Source organism: Myotis lucifugus, unplaced genomic scaffold, assembly GCF_000147115.1.
Source record: "Myotis lucifugus unplaced genomic scaffold, Myoluc2.0 scaffold_10, whole genome shotgun sequence".
Taxonomy (NCBI): domain Eukaryota; kingdom Metazoa; phylum Chordata; class Mammalia; order Chiroptera; family Vespertilionidae; genus Myotis; species Myotis lucifugus.
In genome coordinates this window covers 5,849,596-5,875,287 of record NW_005871058.1, presented here as the reverse complement: position 1 = coordinate 5,875,287, position 25,692 = coordinate 5,849,596, and the positions used below count along the sequence as shown (strand labels likewise).

At 40.6% G+C, this 25,692-nt stretch overlaps 2 protein-coding genes across 5 annotated transcripts in view; one reads left to right on the top strand and one right to left on the bottom strand.

Moving 5' to 3' along the window:
* ELK3 (ELK3, ETS transcription factor) overlaps positions 1-13,487 on the top strand; it is a 36,015-nt gene extending 22,528 nt beyond the window's left edge. For both annotated transcript variants that reach the window (XM_023749918.1, XM_023749917.1), the window contains 2 exons: positions 6,832-6,954; positions 12,733-13,487. In XM_023749918.1, the coding sequence (XP_023605686.1) occupies positions 6,832-6,954; positions 12,733-12,831 (222 nt within the window). In that variant the 3' untranslated portion in view covers positions 12,832-13,487. The remainder of the gene's footprint in view (positions 1-6,831; positions 6,955-12,732) is intronic.
* A 1,898-nt stretch (positions 13,488-15,385) lies between these two features.
* CDK17 (cyclin dependent kinase 17) overlaps positions 15,386-25,692 on the bottom strand; it is a 92,329-nt gene continuing 82,022 nt past the window's right edge. For 2 of the 3 annotated variants that reach the window (XM_023749914.1, XM_006084118.3), the window contains 4 exons: positions 25,187-25,229; positions 24,101-24,191; positions 22,516-22,593; positions 20,293-22,014 (listed from right to left, as the gene is read on the bottom strand). In XM_023749914.1, coding sequence (XP_023605682.1) covers positions 21,977-22,014; positions 22,516-22,593; positions 24,101-24,191; positions 25,187-25,229 — 250 coding nt within the window. In that variant the 3' untranslated portion in view covers positions 20,293-21,976. Of the gene's footprint in view, positions 15,672-20,292; positions 22,015-22,515; positions 22,594-24,100; positions 24,192-25,186; positions 25,230-25,692 lie in introns of those variants that run through there. The other variant, XM_023749916.1, reaches the window with a different exon arrangement.

Below are 25,692 nucleotides of genomic sequence, written 5' to 3'. Positions count from 1 at the left end.
ACATGCTTTTGGGGGGCGGGAGCAGGAACTCTGTCTCCTGCCTCTACTCATCGCCGTGATGTCCTTGCTGGCGTGAGCAGCAGCAGCAGCATCCTATATTGGAGTTTTCTCGTGGGCCAGGCACTAAACACTTCGCATGCGCTGCCTTGGCTATTTTTCAGCCCCATGAAGTAGACACTGTTATTGCCCCGTTTTCCCAGCTGAGGTACCTGAGGCACAGGGCTGGAGTAATTTGTCCAAGGTTGCACAGCTAATAGGTGGTAGAAGCGAATTTGAAGCCTGTTAGTCTGCTCCGGAATCCGTGCTCTGGACATTGGTACTCACCGGGAAAATGCCCAGTTGTCCTTGATCATAACAGTCTGCACAGCATCTGCAAGCAGCTCTTTCCATTCTCCTCTCCATGGCTTCTCCCCGCCACATTGGGGGCCAGGGATTTGGTGTCAGCTCAAGCTTGTGAGCCGGTGCTAAGGAGGCTGCCCCCCTGGAGGGGAGAGCTAAGGCAGTTACTGGGCAGAATTGTGCTCTTCCATCGGGCATTTTCCAATCAAGCAAAACTGTCCGGTGGCTAAGAACGGCTGAGTAAATGCCTCGGAAACAGTGGCCTGAAGTCGCTCCGAGAAGTAACGTGAGAAGCGGGGCAGGGTGGACATTCTAGAGATCCCCTCCCCTGGCCGACTTTGTGTTTACAATGTAAGGTTTAGAGAGGCCTCCAGCCAGGCCAAGGCCAACTCTGATTTCGGTATCTGCTTTCCTGAGCACCCGCTCACTGTCCCCGAACAGACTGGGACGGTTGCCAGCCCTGCAGTCATCTCGGAGGCAGTCGGCTCAGGCGAGCCCTGTGGTTTTGGGCCTGGACACTGAATGTAGGGGGGTGGGGGCGCTCCACTCTGTGGGATGAAGGATGGTCTGGCTGGGCTGGTGAGAGGAGGAGGGGGCCTCGACTTGAGAGGGGGCAGACGGTGGATGCAAAGCTCAGGATGGGCAGAGCGATCCTTCTAGAAATGGCCTAAAACCAGGGCAAGAAAGCCAGATGACCTGTGTCTAGGGCAGATGGGAGTGAACAGTCCTCAGCCAACCTGTGAGGGTTCACGCTGTGAAGTGTGAGTGAGCAGCAGGAGTCCTAGAAGTGGGACCTGGGCTTCCCGAAGGATGGAGGCAAAGGGCCAGGTCTGAACCAGGACAGGACAGGAGTGGAAGTGGGGCCTGGGCTGAAAGGGCCTGTGGATGGGGTAGAGTGTGAAGAAAGCACAGCACATAGTGCTCTGAACAGGGTCAGGGGAGTCAAGGACTGCCTTTGGGTGATGGCACATCTGAGGACTTGACATCCCCTCACCTTCCAGCAGGGTCAGCTCTGCCCCTGGCATGGGTGTATGTGACAGGAGGGAGAGAAAAGCAGAGCAGAGAAAGGGTGGGGCTCCAGCATCGGGGACGTCCACCCAGCTGGTTTCTCTGAGATCAGCCGGGACTGTCATGGAATTTTAGCTTAAAAAATACCCCCCCCCCCAATTAGTTTACATTGAATCTTATTTTGTATTAGTTGCAGCTGTAGTGACAAGCTTCAGGGCTTTGAGGATTTGGGGAGGTGGGGGCTGAGTCAGTGCAGGATTTGGATCGGGGGGGCTGAGTCAGTGCAGGATTTGGATCCCCAGTGGACAGAGCAGCATCTGCTCTGAGGAGCCCACATGCTGCAGAAGGCTACCGGCCACAGCCCGGGAGGACCCATTTTCCTGGGGCAGGAGTGAGACTTCGCTTTGCTCTCGGGCTGCTCTGGGGTTCCCTCTCCACCTGAGGGGGGCTTGGAGCCTTCCTCCCACAGGCACAGTGACTTCTCACTCCCACAGCTCAGATAGGAACTTGAGCACTTTGCCTCCCAGAAACCCTGCTCCCTTCTGTGTGCTGTGCAGCTTGACAGTTTGCTCACCTATAGAACCTCCTATAAACTTTAACAGTTGGCCTTAGAAGAGGTGAAAGCTGTGCTGTAACAATTTCATACCCTGAAAGTGAAATTCCCAAGAATTTAGTTTATTCCAAGAACTACTTACTTTTATTTATTTATTATTTATATTTTACTTCTTTATTCTAAGAATAATTCCCAATTATTTTCAGCTGGAAACATGGGAGGATGAGGGAGGTAGGATTAGGAGGAAGGGTTAGGATTAGGAGAGTCCTGGCATGACCTGGGTCTTGTAGTTACAGTGCCCTCTGGGGACCTTATTAAACCACATACCTTGTATAAGCTTCAATTCAGATTTGAAATTTCATCTGCAAAATGATGTGAGTGAAAATCATCAGCCGACCCCCAACACCGTCGCCTACCCAACACCATAACCTCCCCAACACCATCGCCTCCCCCAACACCATTGCCTCCCCAACACCATAACCTCCCTCAACACCATCGCCTTCCCCAACACCATAACCTCCCTCAATACCATCGCCTCCCCAACACCATAACCTCCCTCAATACCATCGCCTCCCCAACACCATCGCCTCCCCAACACCATAACCTCCCCAACACCATCGCCTTCCCCAACACCATAACCTCCCTCAACACCATCGCCTTCCCCAACACCATAACCTCCCTCAACACCATCGCCTCCCCCAACGCCATTGCCTTCCCAACACCATCGCCTCCCCCAACACCATTGCCTCCTCCAACACCATAACCTCCCCAACACCATTGCCTCCCCAACATCATAACCACCCTTAACACCATCACCCCCCTCAACACCATTGCCTCCCCAACACCATAACCTCCTTAACACCATCACCTCCCTTCCCATTGAAAATACTTGTGGGGCATCTGCTGGGACCTGTATGAAGTACAGTTGAGATGACTCTTGTATATTATGAGTGTTGAAGAAACCAGATTACTAATGTAGACAGACATGATGATCCCCCAAAGGCACTTTAAGCATGGACTATGGGGAACTGAAAAAGGGGAATTCAAAAGCCAGCTGGGCACCAAGGAGCTTAGCTGCCAAGGGGAATGGCTGCCAGAGTATCAAGGTCATATTGGACTGTGGCTAGAGGAGCAAGAGTGTTATCTCAGATGGCATGAGCCACAGACCGAGACGGGGAGCAGCCAGGCTGTGAAACCCTCCTGGCTCCTAGCCAGGTACCATGCAAGCCCAAGCGGTGCCAGCAGGAGCTTCTGATCCTCTGTATCTTCTGCACCTTGTGGCGTCTGCCCCTCTTCCTTCCATTCGCCTCTTCTGTTTGCTCTCTTCATCTAACAATGTGGAGTTGGTTCAGAATCAGAGGCCGGCACATTGCATTGCTCTTCTGGTATGCCCAGACCTCTGTTCCTCTCACGTGTGATGTTTAAGATGCTCAGCTCAGATATGTGCAGGCACTGGGGCTTGAACTTACCCTGAATCTGAGCGTGCATGCCCCAGGCTGTTAGCTTCAGACCTGGATTAGCACCAACTGAGTGGAGCCAGTTGGCCGAGGACTGAAATGCTGAAACCCTCCTCCTGCATTTACTGGTGGGTGTAACAACTTTGAGCTCAAGTCATAAGGTGGGAATTAAGAAAAATGCATGTGTGTGTTGAGGAGCGATCAGGGTAGAGTACATCCTAGCCCAGCCCTGGGGCGTTTCTCATCTTATTGTCTATCTTGCCATTATCACAGAAGCATAAAAGGGGTTCTTCTCTCTCTCTCTTAACATTTCTGCCCAGCCTGCTGCCTTGTCACACTGACCTGACTGCAGAGATTGTCTTCCAGGAGCTTCCCATTGGAAGATGTCACTGGGAGTTTTGTGTGACTTGACATGCTTGTTGAAGGTTGCTTCCTCAGGCTTTGGGCTCCCTCTTTCCACCTGGGACCCATCCTCTCTCCCTTTCTACCTGGGACCCATCTCCATCTCCTCACCCTCTTCCCACCTGGGACCCATCTCTCCCTCTTTCCCCTTGAGACCTATACCCTCTCCCTTCTCCTTCATGGTTCTCCTACCTCTTTCCGCTCCTGCCCTTACTCCTCTGTTTCCCTTACCACTTACTCTACCTGCCCTAGCCCCTCACGGAATTCTCCATCTTGACCCCCTTTCCTTACGATGAGTACCACTCATTCAGTACCACACACTCTGCTGTGTGATTCTGCTTCTCTTTTACAGGCTTTAAAACCACATTTTTATTTGAATTCAGGCAACTCTAGGAGTTTAAAAAGGTGGTTATAAAGTGTTTCAAGGATTCAGAAACAAGAGAAGTGCCACCTGGTCGAGGGGAGAGCAGGGGAGTCTCCCACGAGGTGCTGGCACTTTGATGGGCAGAGGGAGGCAGGGGTAGGAAGGAGGAGATCTGAGGGCATGACCCAGGTGGAGGGCCATGAACAGAGGACACTCAGGTGTCATGTCTGGACACCAGCTCACCAGGCTTAGCTCAGAGGTGTTAGCTGTCTAGGAAACTCACTGTTAAGTGGAAGAGCTAAGCTGGGAGGATGGATGAAAATGAATGCTCACTGCTCTTGGGCCTTAGGGCCTCTCCCTCCCTGGCAGCCTTGGGAACTCTGCCATTCAGAAAGGCCCGGAAGAGGAAGCATACATCCATCTACAACTTCTTTCGTGAGCCCTTAGTCCTCAGGCTCAGCCCTCCCTGCCTGACTCCCGGAGCCTGTGGAGAGAGGCTCTGAAAGCTCACACTGTACTTGAGATAACCCAGAGCAGGCTTCAGAAACTTTCCTCAACAGAGCAGTCGGATAGCCCCGGCCAGGGTGCGGGAGGCAACCCCATTGATGTTTTTCAAAGCAATAAACATATACTTGGGTGAGGATTAAAAAAAAAGAGCAACCAAATAGCGTTTTCCTTAAGGCCACAGAGTCTTTAGGGAGATCAGAGATGGGAGGGATGGAAGTCATTTTACAATACTTATTTGCATATATTATGAAAGGCATTCCAAACATTCAGCATGAGAAACAGAGGGCTAGCTACTGTATTCTGAATACATTCTGTAACACTTAGAAAAACGTATGTGCAAACATCTCAAATCCTGACATCGGTACACATTTTGGACTATGAAAATATAAATGCTACTTTGTAAATAGCTCAAAGGATTAAAAATGGATGGGTATATATTTATGGCCACAGATGAAAGATGGCTAGACTTTGTAGTTTAGAAGACCCATGGTCTCTTTAGAACTTAGAGATCGTCACTGGTGGGTAAATGAGGAGGCTCTGGACATACCGGTTATTAAATGTTAATGTGGCTGGAACCTGGCTCCTGAGTGACATGCAAATATCAGTTCTCAGGCCACCTGAGCCTGCGGACTGGAGTCTCACAGGACTGAGAGGAGCTGAGCCGTCAAGTACCCGCCGACAAGATTGGCTTGTCTGTTGTAGAACATTAAGTACTTTTCTATATACAGTTGAGTGTCTCCCAGGAAAAGGTGAAATACATTTAGAAAGTGTGTCAGGTAGACTTTTAATTAATCACCGACAGCAGTCTTTTGCCTGTTGCGTATTTGCTGTGCCAGGTACACATGAAGAGCTTTTAGCCTCCCCACTATCCTGTAGCGCAGGCATTTTTTCCTCCCCACTTTAAAGCGTAGGAACCGGAGGTGGAGAGCAGTTGCCTGGCTAATAAGTGGTGGTCCTGAGGCGGGAAGCCTGGCAGAACTCATGCTGAATTGTTCAGTCTTAACCGTTAGGCCAGATGGCCTGGCACCCTCCTGACATTGCCTCGGATTAGAACAAATGGGAAGCGTATCCAAACACAGGTATTTATCCCAGTGACCTGGCGGCTCATTCAATCTGTAGACGTGCCGTGGAACCAAAGACTCAAATAATTTGGTATAAATTAGTTTGCCTTTCAGCAGCTTCAGTTTGAGAACCTTTGTCTGAATCCAGTGCACTGAGCAGAGCAGAACTTGAACTTCGGTTTAAGCCAAATGCTCGAGATAATTAACAAAGCTGCTTAGGCCAGTTCTAGGAAAAAACAACACTGTAGCATCCAGCATGATGCAATCTGAGCTGCGGCTGCCTTTGCTGTGGTTCTTACACAAAGCACCTACTGACATCACCGTCACCCAGGGTGCAGAACCACCCTGGGCAAGGGAGTTCGCCCTCGCGAGAATCCAAGCCAGGCACTTACAGCTCGGCAGATTTCTCTGCCCTCTGGCTGGCGGGCAGGCGGGACTCCTGCTGCGTGTGTGCAAGCAAATGCAGCCCTTGGCACTCTCCCGGGAAACCCAGAGTTTTGGCTTTACACCCAATCTGACAAGAAAGGATCCCCCCTCTCCCCCCTCAAACCATTGCCAGGGAGACGAATTCTCATCAGCCCCACATCCGGAGTGGAATCTGGAAAACCCAGTTCAGAGCTTTTGAAGAAGCTGGTCAAGGGTATTTTAGCAGCAAATTCTAAAGTATTAAGGGCCATGGATAGGGAAAAGGAAGCTCGGGAGGCCCTTTCAAAAATATGTTTGTAACCCAAGTAATGGATGTCCACTACAGAAAACTACAAAAATATAGATAAGAAAAAAATAGAGCCTGAAATGGGATCCTGTTTTGTTGTACACTAAGTCTAGTTTAATGTTGGGGCGGGGGGGGGGGGGGGCGGCAAATTGAATAAGGACAAAAGTTGCTACGAACTTGAGTTTTCCACTAGAATGTGTAAGGGGAGGTAACTTGTCCATACCTCTCTCCTTTTAAAAATTGCTAATACTATTAGCATTAAAGAAAATTACAAGTAAACAGTGCGCAGCTGTGCAGAAATAAGAGTTGTCAGGTTGTCCTAAGGTGGTGAGGCTTGTTTCTTGGTTCGTGGCGGGCGCACCTAGCCACCCTGCTGGAAAAAGTCAGGTGACACCTGAATCAAAAACTGTCTCTGCTTTCTTTCTCAGACACCAAATGGATTGCTCCTGACCCCGAGTCCACTGCTCTCCAGCATACATTTCTGGAGCAGCCTTAGTCCGGTTGCTCCACTGAGTCCTGCCCGGCTGCAAGGGCCCAACACGCTGTTCCAGGTGAGTGTTTGGAAAAGAACTTATACACAATGCACGTCTAAGAGGTATGCTCCCCAATAAATCCTGCAGAGGTAGCAGTGAATTCTGCTCTGTGTTTCGTTAAAATGTTAAGTTTCCAAAGGGAGTTTCGTTAATGGGGCTGCACACAAAAGACAGCCTTCAAAGGCAGGCATTTCCTTTGGGGCAAAAATGGAGTACTCAGGCCAGATAGTCATAAATGGAAGGAACGATGCCTTTGTGCATTGTTCTGGAATTTTCATTGACTAGGAAAACTGGAAATTTATTAAGGAAAAGGCAAAACTTTAAAAATTATATCTTATAAAAATCTCATAATACTTAAAAATATTACTGTATTAGTCAACAGTGAGATCACTTAAAATAAAAAATAGTGAACAATTTTTTTCCATGCTACAATAGAAAAGTTATCTGTATAATTCCATGATACATAATCAAGTTCTCCTTGTTCCATAGTAAAAAAAAAAAAGGAGTATGCAGGGCATTTGATTAAAACTAAGTCTTAGGGCTTTATCTTGTGAAACTCCCTGAACTAGGTAAGCACTTTCATTATTCATTAACAAACTAGGATCTTGCAGTAGCATCACTTGTTATCAAGTGGAAATCACTATTTCCTCTTTGAGATCCAGGCTGTTCCTCACTGACCAAGATATTACTGTTTGAATATGTGAGTGAAGAACAGAAAGGATCCTAGGGACAGGAATGGAGCAAACTGGACAAAGTGCTAGCTCCCTCTTTACCTAATTCTAGCCTCACCTGTCTCATCCACCCTGCACCCCATACCTGCCCCTAGTGTGGCTCACCCAACGTCAGTTACAGCTCTTCTGATCCTGTTGCATCTGGCACTCACCAGTTAGCACTATGATAGACTGTGGGCCCTCAGGAGGCCATAACTGTACCTTGCTCACTGTGGCGTGCCACCAGCATCTAGCACATTGCGTGGCGCACAAACGATGCTCAGTAAGTATTGTTGACTGACTGAATGGATGGATGTCTAAGAATTTGTTAAGAAAGTAAGTGTTAAAAAGTTCAGGTCTCCCTGCTTTGTTGAGTGGGTCATTTTGCTTGTCAGGGTTAATAGTTACCTCCTTGGTGCAAGGAGCTGTACATAGTGGGATTTAGGGTGTTCTTTGAGGAAGGGTGGAGCTAGGGTGGTTTTGATTGCTATCTTGCTTCTCTGGTTTCCTAGTCGGGAGGAGGTAGAGTGTCACGATGTCACCATATCCCTGGAGTAATAAGGTTTCTCTTCCTGGCCCTTCTTCCCGTTACATGAAATTGAGCTATGGTTTTGCCAACAGGTTGATTCATAGCCATTTTACCTCAGGCAGGGAAACAAACTAGAAAAAGCAAGCAAACAGCAGTGAGCAAATGTAGTTTCAGTAAGTTTAGATGAGCAACTTGATGGAAAGCTAAGACCTTGCTTCCTGCAAGCAGTTGGAGCAGCAGTGTCTCGGGTCAGAGCTCCGGAGTAAAGCAGAAAGGAGTTGCGTGGTCTGTGTGCAGTGCCCTCCACGGCAGCATGGGCTGCAGTACTACTCTAACCTGAGACTCCGACGTAGGGCCTCTGTGGGACTCAGTAGATGTCTGTAAGGAATAGACTCTCACTTCCCTCCTTACTGGAAAGTCTGCCACCTGGTTGGTGCAGGGCATGGTAACCTCCCAAGGAAGCCGTGGGAAACTATTACTTGGGAGTTCTTTGGCATATCTTGCCTGCTTAGATACTAAACCTTTTCTAGCCCATACTCCCCACAGGAACAATGGGTCGTGTCCTCAGAGATTTTGTGCATTATCAGCATATCTGCTGCTCCAGGAACCACACTTGGAGAACCACTGCAGACCAGTCATTCCTATTTACATTTAGAATTCTGCAGAAACTGCTGCATTTTAAGGCTACCTGCTCACAATTTCAATTTTACAAAATGCACCTGCCCCCTCTTCTGCAGCTGTTCAAACTGCATTGGGCAAAAGTACATTTACAGTTGTGCATACACAAAAGTTTATTCTTGTATTATTATTTACTGTATTATTTTCCATACAAATGGTAAACCTACTTTTGCCCACCTCTGTACAACCCATGCAACCATGATTGGATGGCTGACAGGGCCTTGGATCCTCTTTTTGGTTTGGGTCCATGAGACTAAGGAAAAACCTTTTCAAATATTATTACTCTTCCTGTAATAAGAGCAGTTGAGTATGGGCTAGAAAAGGTTTAGTATCTAAGCAGGTAAAAGTTGACATTAGCAGTTTTGAATATAGTAAAGAACAAAACGTAGTGAGAGGAATAATACTTTTTTGGGGGGAGAATTTTTATAAGAGTTTGAGCCAAACATGACATATGCCAGGGAGCAAGATCTCAAATGCTCCCTATACTTTGATTTTTAAAATTAGACACTTCAAATGATAGATTCTCAAAATTCCCATGAGTATCAACAGTGTCTCTTTTCAACTAATGGAAATAATTTTCTTTAAAAATAACAATCCTCTTTCACATATGCTATAAATGCGTGGGAGGAAGAAGAAAAAATACAGTTAAGTCTTAAATGGCGCTGGCAAATTTCCTGCTGTGATGATTAGAAAAGTAGATCAGAATCCGTAGAGTGACAGATGACAGAGCTGATAAGTCTTTGCACAGAAGGTCCCCTGATAGAATTGTTATAGCAGATACTGAAGAATTGAGGGGAAGGAGAGAAGGTATCTCCCTTCCTGGGAGAGGCAGGCTTTGTAATCGAGACATGTCTTGGAGAGAGAGGACAAAGACATGTTGTGTTAAATCTAAAAATACAAACCTGATGTACAAATAAAGTGACATCAGTTTCAACTGGACAGTTTAGCATTTTACCTTTGTCTGTAGGATGTCTGTTCCATTTTTGAAATAGATGTTGATCAAATTTAGAATAAGTCAACCAAGTACAAATAGATCTTGAGACAAGGTGAAGCTAATTAACTTTTCACTGAGATTGTTTTCTGTAATTTTAAATTCAATAAATATAACCCAGCAAATATTTGTAATGCTCTGAGGCAGGGACTTAGGGTTTATATAGTATGTGAATAATAAATGTGTAAACAAAGTTCTATAAGAACCCAACAATAATAGCTCTTTCCTGCTGGGTAGTGGACAAATGCTCCAAGGAGGTGCACCTGAGCTAAGCTAAGAAGGGATAGGATTTTATCAGAGTAAAGCACATTTTAGATTAATAGAGCTTTTCAATATGGAAGTACACAGTCTGTTCAGGAAAGTACTGGGTAGTAGGAGTCAAGATTGGAAAAGCAGCTGTGGGACTTGAATAGTATGCTCAGGAGTTCCTACCTTAATTTCTTAAGTGATAATGGAAGTCTTTTAAAGCTGGAGGTAGTAAGACAATCTCTAGAAAGATCACTAAGTGATTAAAAAGTGCTATTAATAACAGTAGTTAACATGTACTATATACCAGACATAAGCACTTTTTGTGGCTTCTCATTTAATACTCAAAACAGTAATATTTAAAGAAATTAAGGCCCAGAGATGTTGCTTCCATTTACCTAGATCACATGTTATTAAGTGGCAAAGCTCTAAGTTAAGTTTAGGGTTGTACTACTCATAACCACCATCCTCACTGACTTAAAAGCACACACAGAAGAGCAAGTTTTGTAGGGAAGAGACATTGGTGGTACTTCTAACAACAGGAAATGATTGCTAAGTCCAGTATAAGAGAAAAGTTTGAGGAATGTTGCAAATTTAAGAAAAGGGACAAGGGGGTAGGTTTAGCGCCAATAAAAATGGCTATGACACATACCAGAAAAGGCAGGCGAACCAAGAGAAACTGTGACAACTGAGCATATAGAAATAAAGAAAAAAGGGCAGAAATCACGAATATATTTTTAAAAACAGAGACTAACCCAAAAGCTGACTCTTTTGAAAACACCAGTAAGATGGACAGAACCACTAAGAGGTACAAATAAATTAAGAGAATGAAAATTCAAAACCTCTTTTTCCAATGTTTACCTGAGTCAGCGATTTTCAACCAGTATGATGCAAGAATTTTTAAAGCATCAAGACGTGGCTAGTGAGGGGCAGGCACTGACCTCTTTTCCCTTAGGTTGTCTAATAAAATGACAAGAGCCAATACAACAGTAGCCGTCCAGTGTGAATGAATCAAAATTGTATCTTTTTTTTGGAGTACCGCACGATTTTACTAATTAAGATAGTTTATGTGTGTCATGAGATGATAAAGGTTGAAAATCGCTGCTCTAGGTGGGATCAGTGGTTAGGAACACAGATTTGCAAGTAGATTTTATAACGCAGTTGAAATGGATCAAATTCTATAAAAAACCTAAAATCAGAAAACAAAAACCTATATATGCCAATAACCATTGAAGAAACTGAAACAGTAATTAGACAACACTCCCCTCCTCAAGCCCTACAAAAAACAAATTGGGCGGTTTGGCACAGAAAGTTTAAAACTTAGCTTTACTGCTTATTACCTATGACCTTTAGCCAATTCCGAACTTTTCTGAACTCTTTGTTTTCTCCATAAAATGGGGAAAACCAAACTTAACCTTACAGGCTCTAGATAGCAAATGAAATGACAACCTTTGATAAACTGTAAGGCACCAGACGCATTGTCACTAAAATAGCTTGAAAATTACGAAAGTACATTTACTTGTTCTACAAATATTTATTGTACTTCTAATGTGTACCGGACTCTATAGTTTGATATTTAGTGTTGAAGTGAAGTTTAATATTAAATTCCTATTAAGTCCTGATAAATTAAACTAGAAGAGGGCCCGGGAGATCATTCTGACACATGTCATCCTAGACAATGAACATCTAGTTGAAGCCTTTAATTATTCTTGTTCAGTTGGAATATAGTTGTTGTACTTCTTTCAGACCTGAAAGTTATCAAAGCATATATACCTTTATCCTGTTTGTCATCTTAGTTACCAATAATACTGAAATTAACTTTATTCTTTAAGTTTCATCATGTATGGGTGACCTAGCTGTGAAGTTTGATATTATGCTTTTAATTAGAAAGAATACTTTCTCAGCCCCCAAATAAAGAGAGTCTTGCTCTCTAAATCTTTTAAGATAAAAACATTCCTCATTTTTAATAGTTACAGGGAAGCAACTTTGTAGTACTCTGGAAAGTTTATGGCTAATTTCAAATTACAGGATTAGAAATTACTGCTTTATATGTAAAGAGTCAGTTGTGGTTTTCAAAATTAATTTTTTAAATATTAAAGCAAATCAACATTCTATGTAGCTTGGAATCTTTTTGTTGTTAATCCTCAACCAAGGATTATTTTCCCATTGACTTTTTGACAGAGTGGAAGGGAGGGGGAGACACAGAGAGAGACACATTGATTGGTTGCCTCCCACACGCACCCCAACCAGGGATGGGTATCCAGCCTGCAACTGAGGTACATGCCCTTGATCAGAATCGAACCCAGGACCCTTCAGTCCACGGGCTAGCGCTCCAACCACTGAGAAAAACTGGCTAGGGCAGTAGCTTGGAATCTTTAAAAAAATAGTGTTAGAACATAGTTCAACAAATGAAGTACATATTTTATATACCTAGGCTACTATGAAAAAATAATTTTCTGTGCCCTTCTGTTTGCTGTACATAATCCTGATCTCATTGTCCTCTTCCAATTACTCATTTGCAACTTACCTTTATCACAGCGATGATGACAGAACTGCGCCACTACAGTCTATCTAGGAATGTAAAGAACTTAAGTTCTTCCCAATAGATTTGTAATTGTTGAAAAATCTTTTGTCCCCACCAGTTCCCAACACTGCTCAATGGCCACATGCCAGTGCCAATCCCCAGCCTGGACAGAGCTGCTTCTCCAGTACTGCTTTCTTCGACCTCTCAGAAGTCCTGATGACATCTGGCCACAATGAAAGACTCATTCACTGATGAAGCAAATTTGTCCCCATGGGCTAGTTTACCTGTGTCATGAGAAGGACTTTGTGAAACCCTGTTAATTTGGTTTGCACTTTTCATAACATGGATGGTCTAGATATGTTAGCATTTTTAAAACTTTTTTTTTATATTCAAGTATATATGAAAATCTGTTTTGCATTAAGTGAATTTTAATGTTTTTGTTTTTATATCCTCTTAGCTCTTAAGTATTGAACACTGTTGACAGTGAAGAACTTTTCTTAATGGCTTTCAGTGTAACTAATAAGGATGTGAAGCTTTTTCGCTTTAATTCTGCATATGCTGAACTGCTTATACACTATAACCAGCTGTGCCTTCCCTTGCATTTAGTTTAATGTAAATGATTTATATATTTTTTAGAGAAAATGTTTGAAAGACAAAGATTAGTATCAAACAGCTCTCTAGTAGAATTTCATTATTTTTCACAAGTAGGCAATATGAAAGCATATTCATATTACTTTTTCTCTTTTGCTTTCAATTATAAGAATTGCCTTAGAGCCTCTTTTGAACTGAAATTCAATAAATGTAATGTCCAAGTAATGTTTTTATAAGAAAAAACTAAGCCATATTTAGACAATAAACATTCATGAAAGAAAATGTTCGAAAGTGCATTTTTAAAGAAAGGAACTTTGAAAGGCTAGCCTCCCAGCTGTTTACAATCTTTAGACTCCTCCCAAACAAAACCACCTGATGGAAAAGCTACCAGTTTATTCTATCCATACCCCTGGAGTATTTCTGAGGTTAGCATATTCTTAGTTCAAGAAATTAGCCCTGGTTCCCCCCGTTTTCCATAAAGAATCACACCCCTCCAATACATTTCCTATATCATCATGAGGAAAGGTTTCTCTAAACCCCCTGAACTATTAACATTTAAAAAGCCTATCCTTTGAAAGAGGCTCACAGACTCGTGATGAAAACAAACAATGAAGAAACAATCTTGTAATACCAGGTATCTTCTTGTGTATGGGTATAGCCTTGCTTGTGGAAACCTAAGAGGTTATTGCTAAATTTAGGGTGAGAATGAAAGAAACCTGATGCAACAAATAAAAGATTCTTCAGAAACCTCATCAATGTTGAATTGATTATGTAACAATGTGGAACACTAAACAGTAATTCTTTTGTGTAGTGGAGTTGAGAGCAGGGACAATAGGAATGTATTTTCTGTTCCTTCAAAAAATCAGCAGGCACCCATCTAAGGCATCTTTCTGTACATTATGAAAGTTCTAATGGTAAGAGAACTGGAAAGTGCCCAGTGCATGCAATTCAAGATCAGATTAATTATCATCCTTAACTATAAGTAACAGAAACCAATTTAACATGTGTCTAAATAATTAACTGCTCCAAACCAGGCATTAAATAGCAGGGATAAATAAAACAAAGCTTGTAAAAACACATTCCTTGGATTTTCAAAAATATCTAAAATTCTGTTATGATATAAATGTTGAGATTTTCTCGTGGAATTGAGCATCTCTATGTGAGGGATGTATGCCCTTATTTGGAGGAAAACCCCAAACATTCCAATATGCATCTTTGAAAATAAAATAATGGGGTTGATTCCAGAATCCACAAACAGACACTACTGTCATGGGCTAAGGATAATTCTGTACAAAATAGCTGGTCCAGCTGATACTTACTGAGAATGCGTCCTACCCAGGTTTCCAGATGCGGACAGTTGCACAGGAGAAGCTGCCTAAGGCCACATAGCTCATCGGAGGTAACAGTGCCCAGTGCCCAGTCCAGTTCTGCTTCCCCATCTCAGCTGTAACTACCAATCCAAAACTATATGTTAGGCAAAAAAACAGCATTAAAAAACTGTCAGATAAGAGAAGGATGCACTCCAAATGCAAGAGTCTTAGAGAAACTAATTAAAAAGGAAGTCCTATGTACAAATATCACAACCAAAATATTTTTAAATGTAAATACTGACTGGAAAATTCAAATGACTATCTCTGATTCTTGTATTCCCTTCCTCCAAATACTATAACATACAACCTAGCTTCATTTATTGGAAATGGGAAAATACCGTAATTCAAAAACTCACTATAACACAAATAGAGAACTAGAGGTATTGAAGTATAACCCTTAAAGCTCTGCCTCATTCTACATGTGTGTGTATGTGTGTGGTTTGTTTTTTTTAATCAACTATTTTAGACAATAGGTTTCACAGAACATATTAAATTTTTTCTTCCTTTTTATATGTCTGCTTGATCAGTGTTAAATTGCTAAGGCTCAAGTTTTATAAAACTATAATCTAAACATTGGTCTCTTTGTACACATCATTTCTCTGACTGCAAATCTTCATTCCCTTTCATATATGTATCATTTTTACTGTTATATTATTTTTGTTCAATAAATACTTTGTGATAAAAGGCAAGTGGGTCAGTTTACTTCCATTTATTTGGGATAATCCAAATTTCACTTTTCCATGAGTACACTTTAGAAAATGAGTTGTCATCTAGACTTAAATATGGTATATTATCAAAATATGCTATGTATATGTAATCTGCTTTGAACAGATACTTAAGGAAACAAAATTATTGAAAATGAATTGGAGAGAAGGAAATGGGTTTAAAAAATGTCCCCTGATCTTTAAAATCTTAAGTTCTAGCAACTGTTCTATATTGAGATGGAGGAGGGGGAAAAATTACCCATTATTCTTGTAGCTACAACTTGTATCATACTCAATGGTTAAAGACTGAAATCTTTCCCCCTAATATTAGGAACAAGATAAGGATATCCTCTGTTGCTGTTTCTATTCAACACAGTACTGCAAGTCCTAGCCTGAAGGGAGAAAGAGGGGAGAGAAAGAAAAAAAACACAAAACATCCAAATGAGAAAGGAAGAAATAAAACTATTTATAGATATCTTATATGTAAAAAACCCTAAAGAATCTACCAAAGAAAAGTTAGAGCTGATAAACTGAGCAAAATTGTAGGATACAAAATCAACATGTAAAAATAATTTGTATTTCTACATACTAGCAACAAAAAACCTGAAAAATTTAAGAAAACCATTCTAGCTACAATATCCTATATAATAGAGGAAATATGCAAATTGACTGTCACACCCTCACACAAGATGGCTGCCACAAGATGGCTGGCAGGGGAGGGCAGTTGTGGGCGATCAGGCCAGCAGGGGAGGGCAGTTAGGGGCTACCAGGGCAGCAGGGGAGGGCAGTTGGGGGTGACCAGGCCTGCAGGGGAAGGCAGTTGGGGGTGATTGGGCTGGCAGGGGAGCAGTTAGGTGTCGATCAGGCTGGCAGGGGAGTGGTTAGGGGGTGATCAGGCTGGCAGGTAGAAGTGGTTAGAGGCAATCAATCAGGCAGGCAGGCAGGCAGGCAGGCGAGCAGTTGGGAGCCAGCAGTCCTGGAATGTAAGAAGGATTCCTGTGGGATCAGGCCTAAACCAGCAGTTGGACATCCCCAAGGGGTCCCAGATTGGAGAGGGTGCAGGCTGGGCTGAGGGCCCCCCACCCAGTGCACGTATTTCATGCAGCGGGCCTCTAGTCAAATATAATAATGAATGAATTTAATCAAGACGACACAAGACTTGTACACTGAAAACTATGAAACATTGCTACAAGAAATTAAAGACATCCTATGTTCATGTATTAGAAGACAACATTGTTAAGATCCAAAGTGGGTACCTACAGATTCAATGCAATTCCTATTACAATCCCAATGACATTTTCTTTTTCCAGAATAAAAAAATTTCATCCTAAAATTTATATAGAATTTTAAGGAACCTCAAGAGTCAAAACAATACTTATATGAACAAAAACAATTCACACTTCTTGATTTCAAAACTTACAAAATCACAAGTAATCAAAACATTGTACATGCAAAGAACAGAGATTTAGACCAACAGAATAGAATAAAGAAAGTCAAAATAAGCCCTCACATCTATGGTCAATTGATTTTCAACAAGAGTGCCAAGACCAGAGAGAAAAGAATAGTCTTTTCAACAAATAGTGCTGGGAAAACTAGATATTCACATGCAGAAGAATAAGTTGGGCCTACTTGACACCATATACCAAAATTAATTAAAAATGGATTAGGGCTCTAAATGTAAGCAGTAACAGTATAAAAACCTTAAACAGGAAAATATTCATGACCTTGGATTTGGCAATAGTTTCACAAATATGCCACCAAAAGCAGAGGCAACAAAAGAAAAATAGATACACTGGACTTCATTAGAATTAAAACTTTTGCACACCAAAATGACACCATTAAGAAAGTGAAAGACAATCCACAGACTGGAAGAAACTGCAAATCATATACCTCATAAGAGTCTAATACAGCCGTGGGCAAACTACAGCCCGCGGGCCGGATCCGGCCCATTTGAAATGAATAAAACTAAAAAAAAAAAAGACCGTACCCTTTTATGTAATGATGTTTACTTTGAATTTATATTAGTTCACACAAACACTCCACCCATACTTTTGTTCCGGCCCTCCGGTCCAGTTTAAGAACCCATTGTGGCCCTCGAGTCAAAAAGTTTGCCCACCCCTGGTCTAATATGTAGAATATACAAAAAAACTACAACTCAACAACAAAAAGGTGACACAATTTAAAAATGGGCAATGGACTTGAATTCACATTTTTCTCCAAAGCAGATATACAAATGACAGATGAAAAGATGCTCAACATCAATAGTTACTAGGGAAATGAAAAAACCAAAGTTCCCATTAGAATGAATCTATATATATAAAAGCCTAAGCGACCGTTATGACTAGATGACCAGCCAGTAGCTATGATGCACACTGACCACCAGGGGGCAGACACTCAACGTAGGAGCTGCCCCCTGGTGGTCAGTGCGCTCCCACAGCCAACCTCCCACGAGACGGCCCTGATCAGCCCAATCACTGGCCAGGCCAAAGGACCCCACCTGCGCATGAATTTGTGCACCAGGTCTCTAGTACAACAACAACAACAACAAGTGTTGGCGACTGATGAGGAGAAATTGGAACTCTCACATTACCATTGGGAATGTAATATAGTGTAGTTGCTCTGGAAAACAGTTTGGCAGTTCCTCAAAAAGTTAAACATAGAGTTACTAAGTAACCAAACAATTCCAATCCTAAGTATATAAACTCAAAGAATTTGGTAAACAAGGACTCAACAAAAGTTTCCAATGTCCACAGCAGCATTATTCACAGTAATCAAAAGGAGAGAAAAACCCAAGGTCCATCAACAGATGAATGGATAAACAAAACATCGTATATTCGTATCAGAATATTATTCAACCATGTAAAAAAGAATTTCTGAGATGCTACATCATTAAACCTTGAAAACATTATGCTAAGTGAAACAGGTCAGATACAAAAGGATAAATACAATATGATTCCACTTTTATGAAGTATCTAGAATATGCAAATTCATTAACAAAAAGTATATTTGAGGTTACTAGGGACTTGGGGTATGGGAAAAATGAGGGCTTATTTAATGGGTACAGAGCTTTTGTTTGGAGTGATGAAAATTTTGGAAATAGTGGTAATTGCTGTACAATATTGTGAATCTAATGCCATTGAACTGCATATTTATAATGAGTAAAAAATGGCAACTTTTTTGTTATATGGATTTTACCACTATTAAAAAGATAGTAAACAAAAACATTAAAAAAATCTTCATAAATTGTCTTGAATCCAAAAGATAATAATTATAGCATGTTAACAAGACTTTAAACATCACCCGATAAAGCACGAATAAAAATCCAGCTACTTCCATATAAAGTGACAAATTCAATGAGTTTATATTCCAGAAAACAACATTACTTGGAAGAAAAACAAGTCATCCTGTTTCATCTTTAAGAACTTTGTCAACTTAAGACAAATCCTAAGTGTTCAAGATTCAAAATTTCTGAGTTTCCAAAAAATTAATAAAGGAACTGCCTTATGACCCAGCAATTTCTGGAACTATATCTGAAGAAACCCAAAACACTAATTCAAAAGAATATATGCATCTTTATGTTCATTGCAGTGTTATTTACAATAGCCAAGATTTGGAAGCAGCCCAAGTACCCATCAGTAGATGAGTGGATAAAAAAACTAGTACATTTACAAAATAGAATACTATTCAACTGTAAAAAAGAAGAAAATCTTACCTGTTCCAACAGCATGCAGGGACCTGGAGAGCATTATGCTAAGTGAAGTAAGCCAGTCAGAGAAAAACAAATACCTTATGATTTCACTTACATGTGAAATATAATGAACAAAATAAATTAAAATAGAAACAGACTCATAAATACAGAGAACAGACTGACAAGTGTCAGAGGGGATGGAGGAGGGGGGAGGTTGGGAGACTGGGTGAAAAAGGTGAAGGGATTAAACAAACAAAAAAACCTCACAACAATTTGGGTGGTGAACACACAATACAATATACAGATAAATATTTTTAGGACTGTACGCTTGAAACCTATATAATTTTATTAACCAACTAGAAGCCCGGTGCATGAATTTGTGCACCGGTGGGTTCCCTCTGGGTGGCCTGCAGGGATCAGGCTGAAACCTGCAGTTTAATGCTGCCTGCAGCTCCTACCTGCCACTCCCGCTCATCCTGGCCCCACTGTGCCTGCCGTGGGCTCACACCCTATCAGTCCTGATTGGGAGAGGCTTGCGCTGCTACAGCAGTGCTCACCAGCCATGAGCCCTGCATCTGGCACCCTCCTAACGGGAGTGGCCTGCGGGATCGGGCTGAAACCAGATCTCTGACATCCCCCAAGGGGTCCCAGATTGTGAGAGGGCACAGGCCAGGCTGAGGAACCCCACCAGGTCACAATCGAGCCAGGGAGGGACTGCGAGAGGGCTCCAGGGTGTGTCCGGCCCATCTCACTCAGTCCCGATTGGCCGGACCCCAGCAGCAAGCTAACCTACCAGTTGGAGCATCTGCCCCCTGATGATCAGTACATGTCATAGCGACTGGTCGACTGTCTGCCCCCTGGTGGTCAGTGCATGTCATAGTGAGAGGTTGAGCAGCCTTAACATATCATTAGCATATTACGCTTTGGTTGGTTGTTCAGTTGTTCTACTGTTCAGTCTATTTGCATATTACCCTTTTATTATATAGGATGTCACCCCAATAAATTCAATAAAAATTTCAAAAAAATTTCTGAATTTCAATTCTCTTCATTGAAGAGTTTCTAGGATCTGAATGGTACTCAAGTATAAAAAAAAACACACAACAACTCCCCAAAATACAAAACAAGCAAACAAAAAATCCCACCAAAATTCCTTAATAAAATAAACATTCCTAAGACTTCCTAGGAAGAAGAATTTTACATAACTACTGGGTTATATTTCTTCACATTTTATATGCAAGAATCAATGAGTCCCATAAAAAAAAGTGATCCCATCCTACACCACAGCCTTTTTCCCCCAGAAAGAACTGTGACAACAAAACCACATCTTAACAACATGAAGATTTTGTTATTATAAATTTCAAAACAAAAGGGAGGAATTTCACATAATATTTATAACCCTCTAATACATGTCTGTCAGTTAGAAATAACAGCAGTTTGTTAGGCTACAGGGTTTAACATAAAACTTATTTACAAACGTGAAAAGCAGTAGTGGTCCAATATTCACCATTACACATAAATCTGTTTCTTCCAGAATTTTTTTTAAAAAAATTAAAATTTCACTATCATGAAATATTAAAATAACACCCTAAGCATGCCACAATCACTATTCACAAATAAAGTTAAAATGAAATATACAAAAATTCACTTAATACTGTTAAATAACAATAAACTACAAGATTTCCTGAACAGAAATGGTAGGACCCCTGAATGTTTTACAGTGAATGAATGTCAGGAAGAAAATTAAGTTATGACTATTTTCATGATATATAAGCCAAAAATTTACATGACCACCTCAAAATATACCAATTAAGATTTGTAGTTTGTAAGATGCACTAAACAAATAGTCCTAAAAGTTAACACAAATGCTTAAAACATTATTACTAACACCAAGGTGTGTTTATGATGTTCAAAGAGATGCATAATTAAAATTGTAATTTTGTATCTGGTAAACAGATAATATCTAAAATGCTTTAAAACAATCCTCTAAGCTCTCTCTTCTCTCATTTGTATTTATCATGGCTCATTTCAAAGACATATTACAGCTTTCAGCTGATTCCAAGTGAATGTTATTAAAATACACACATACAGACAACCCCCAAATGAAATAAATTGTTCCTCAATGATATATCATCCTTTCTAATAAAAGAATTATATTTAAAACAAGTAAGACCTCTCATGTTTGGACTTGTATGGTTTTGTCTGAACTAAATTAAAGCACGATGTAAAATAGATAAGTGTATTAGTAAAAAATATCCAATAATATGCAGTAAATATTTCTAAAATGAGGAAAGGTAAAAATAAATAATTTTGGTGCTTTAATTTTCTGGTATCTAATGTGAGATCCCCAAAATGTCAGGTGTTCACTTGCTTGAATCAACTTCTGCATTGCGTTTTCCTAAACATAACGTGCTTATCAATTTCTTAGCTACTATATTTGCCAATGTTCAATAAAAAAAATTGTATAGATTATATAGCATGAACTTAGAGTGTTCAAGATGGCTCACTTATTTTACTGTTAAGCAAAGCTGAATTTACATTCCAGAAAACACCGCAGTTTAATTTTAAAAACAAACAAAAATGCAGCAGTAAAACAATTCATGAGGAGAAACAGATGCATTCACATAATAAAGCCACTGCAACTTCTTCAGGCATTCAACTGTTGTGTTAAATAAACAGACAGTAGTTATTTAGCAGCAATGATTCCGCAATAAATAATGCACTGTGTTTCAGTCCTGCACAAAAATTGCAGCTACAGTTACATCAATAGCTGTAACCTACTGGCTCTAATGGCAGAGAAGACCTTAAAACCAACTGTACAAAAAAATTGTCACACTGTGACAACAAATATAAAAACAATCTGTAGGTCTGAAATAAAAAGACTCCACTGTGAAGAGGACAGTGTAGACAAACGGAGATTCCAAGTCCACCAAAAGAAATAATTGCCTTCAGATCTGAGTCCTTGATTGATAAGAAAGGCTGGGGGCTGGGCTTGAAACCATGTTATCAGACTTAAAAGAGCATGCTCTGTCTTCTGTTCTTCCCATGTCCTAAAATATAAAGTCATTTTATGAGGCAGTTCGAGGTTCAATTTTATCCCACATACAGTATTTGGTGACTCTAGGATGCTAATGTTCCCACCAGCAAAGCTAATTTTCCATGGTAAGAGTGATCAATACTGTCTTAAATGACCCTTTTGTCGATGGGGTCAGTCTACAGCTTCTATGCTTCGAAGTGATGAACCTGATGACTAGGGAAGCACAAGATGTGTCTTCTGCCTCAGGTACCAGGATGGCATGTGCAATGATCAAGCCAGGCCACTTGTAAAAGGTTTCTGTGCCATCTGCAGCTTTCAGGATCCCTGACTTGACTGAGTCAGATTTCTCTCTGAAGAATTACTGAGAATGTGCAATGCTAAACATACACAGTTGTGGAATGCACTGTACATTGGTTTTTACATCAATAATTTTACTGATCAACTTATAAACCAAAAAGTTGGTTCCATGCATAATTTCATGATCGACACGTGAAATGGTTTATGACAAACACACCTGTCTCTGGATAAGAAGAATTTCGAAAACCTGGGTCCTTTTGCAACTGAATCTCTTTCAAACTGAATATTGATACACCTAAAATGCACAGACAGGAATTATCAGGTGAGGTCTAACAGTATTAAAACAAATATAAACCAACTATAAACAAATGTTTAAAAATGAATATTGATTCAACATGAAACATTTATACTACATTTACAAGGTTATAGCTCTGCTGAAATATTTTCCCTTTTGCCCCAATGTTTTAAGAAAACCAAAAAATAATCTCTCTTTAGGACCCCACCCCCCCATTTCTGCTTTAAATCATGCTTCAAGTATGTAGTTCTCTAAGGAGACTATACATTGATATTTCTAGGATCTACTGGGGTTGGGAGACCTAATCAAAATGTATTGCTTTTCCTCTCTCTGTCCTTTTCCTCCCTCCTATGATGGCATGAAGGTATCAGGTCCTCAAATTGTCTTCAGATTTTTTTAGATAAGAACAAGGATTAGGTTTGTACATAACTGCCTACCTTCAACTATGAAATTTGATATTAATAATGAAATGTAAGTATCATCTTAAAAACACCTGTAATTCACCTTCCTCATTTTCAGTCTCTGCCAGAGAGATAATCTTTCATTAAAAACTATATTGTAAATTCTAAGTGCAAAGTCTTGATTCCAATAAGCAAACTTTGATGAATCAATATTGTCTAGTAAATGAGAAATAATGTAAGCTTTTAGAAGCTCAGTTCCCAAATATTCTAATTTCCCAATCACCTTACTTAATTTTAAAGTAAAATACTGAGGTAATTAAAAAAAAGAATGTTATGAGTAGAATCAAGCAGTTACCTCAGGCACAAGAAATGGGCTGGTTCAGTAACTAACAGTAGGCTCACTACTGTCAGGGCAATAGTAAAGGAAAATCATCTTTATGTCTTAAAAAGAAACTCTACTTTCACAAGAAAACAATCTTATGTTTTGGTTGTGTTTCATTGTTGTTGTTTTTTGCCTGAAATCCATTTTTTTTAACAACTCTGAACCAAAGCAATACAGATTGGGACTAATGACAATGTCTATCATCAGATGGCATTTCCAACTTAAGTCCAATAAGATTAATTACTCTTGCCTAAGTACTATTGATTTCTTACAGAATAGTGGCAATGTGCTCAGTGTTAAATAAATTAAAACACAGGCAACCAATACATAAAGAAATTCTGATCTAATTACAAGAAGACTAGAATTTTAGGCTTAAAAACCAACAGCAATCTTGCCCTGGCTGGGTGACTCAGTTGGCTGGAGCATCATCCCGTGCACCAAAGGGTCGCAAGTTCCATTCCCGGTCAGGGCATGTACCCAGGATGCGGGTTTGATCCTCAGTTGGGGCTTGTACAGAAGACAACTGATCAATGTCTCTCTCTCACATTGATGTTTCTCTCTCTCAAATCAATAAGAACATATCCTTGGGTGAGGATAAATAAAAACAAAACAAAAAAACCAACAGCAATCTCTTCCTAATCCCCTAATTCACCTCAGTCTCCTACCCTGGACAAACGAAAAGAAAGGTGTCGGGGGAGGAGGAGAACACTAAAATTTCTCTTACTTTCAGGTAAGGCATGTATCCTTGGTCCCAGACTTCGAAAGTACACATGTTTCATGGCTTCTTCTGCTGGAACTCTTTTCTTAGATTCATACTGTGAAAAAGCAAAGAATTGCTTCATTAACTTTTTCTCTAAATACTGTTACAGGAGGGAAGTTAATACTACTTTACTTTGATTACTTGATACAATCACTATTTTCAAAGAATCAATTTGGAGGTGCCTCAGATATGCTCTAATTTGAGTTATTAGTGACTATATCTCAGCCCCAAATTTCTAAGATAAAGTTGGAGCTTACCTAAAAATTTAGATTCCCCGTATTGTTTGAAGAGATGAAAAATTAAAATACTTGAATTTTGGTGTTACTTTTCTTCATGAACACCAAAGGATCATTGAAAATATATCTCTATGACAGACATTATTAAATTACCTATTCAATACCCATTTCCCCCTTTCCCTTGATAGATAACCTAGATTTATTTCAGGTGTCCATTGCTTCAACTCCAACAGATGGATCATGAATCATGACTGTCCTAGTTTGGGCTAATTATGATAATTCTGCTCCTCAATTCCCAGACTCTCTTACAATTAATGTTCTGGCCAACAAGAGTTAGTTTTGAAAAAAACCTTACAGGGATTTCTGGAAAAGCTTTGACTTTTCAAACACAAAAGGGCTAATGTGGCTGACGCAAGCATCATACTCTCTCTTCTCCCTGCTTTAAATGATGATATGAATGCTATTTGGAGGTGCAGCACCTTGTACAGAAATTAAGTATAAGGAAGACAAAGAGAACATAAGAAAACACGAATTGCAGAGAACATGGCCGTGACATAGTTGATAGATGACAGCAGCTAACTGCCTCAGACTATTCAAGGTCACAATGAGAGACCCACCAAACACATTATGAGAGACCATAATATTTTTACTTTAGCATATACCTTAAGCATGCTAGATACTACAATAAATAATATTATTTAATTGTCATGACAAATTTTTGAAGGAGGTATTATTGATCCCATTCTACAGATGAAGAAACTGAGTCTCAGAGAAGTTGAGCCATTTAACAATTACAACATAACATGTAACTTACCTGAAGAAATTTTGTTATCAATTCGATTCCTTCAGAGTCTAACCTAGAAACAGCAAAAAACAAGTGGCAGTTTATTCTTTTATCTTAGCGTATAGCAACTTTTCAAGCAAAACTACTTTCCAAATGTTTTAATCTGTGAAACCTAGTGCTCTAAAATAGCCACTCTTGTTCTTTCAAATAGACCAAAGCTGTCTTATCCTCAAAAGACTAATCTCACCACTTATTTAAGAAGAAACCATAAATAACCGGGCGCAAATTCAAATTTCCAATATTCAAAAACAAATTAGATTATTAAAAACTATAGAATTTTTTCTGGTTTTGTTAATCTTCACCCAAGGATATTTTTCCATTGATTTTTAGAGAGAGGGGAAGGGAGGGGGACAGACAGAGAGAAACATCGATGTGAGAGACATACATCGAATGGTTGCCTCCAGCACATGCCCCAACCAGGGCTGGTGATCAAGCCTGCAACCAAGGTATGTGCCCTTGACTGGAATCAAACCTGG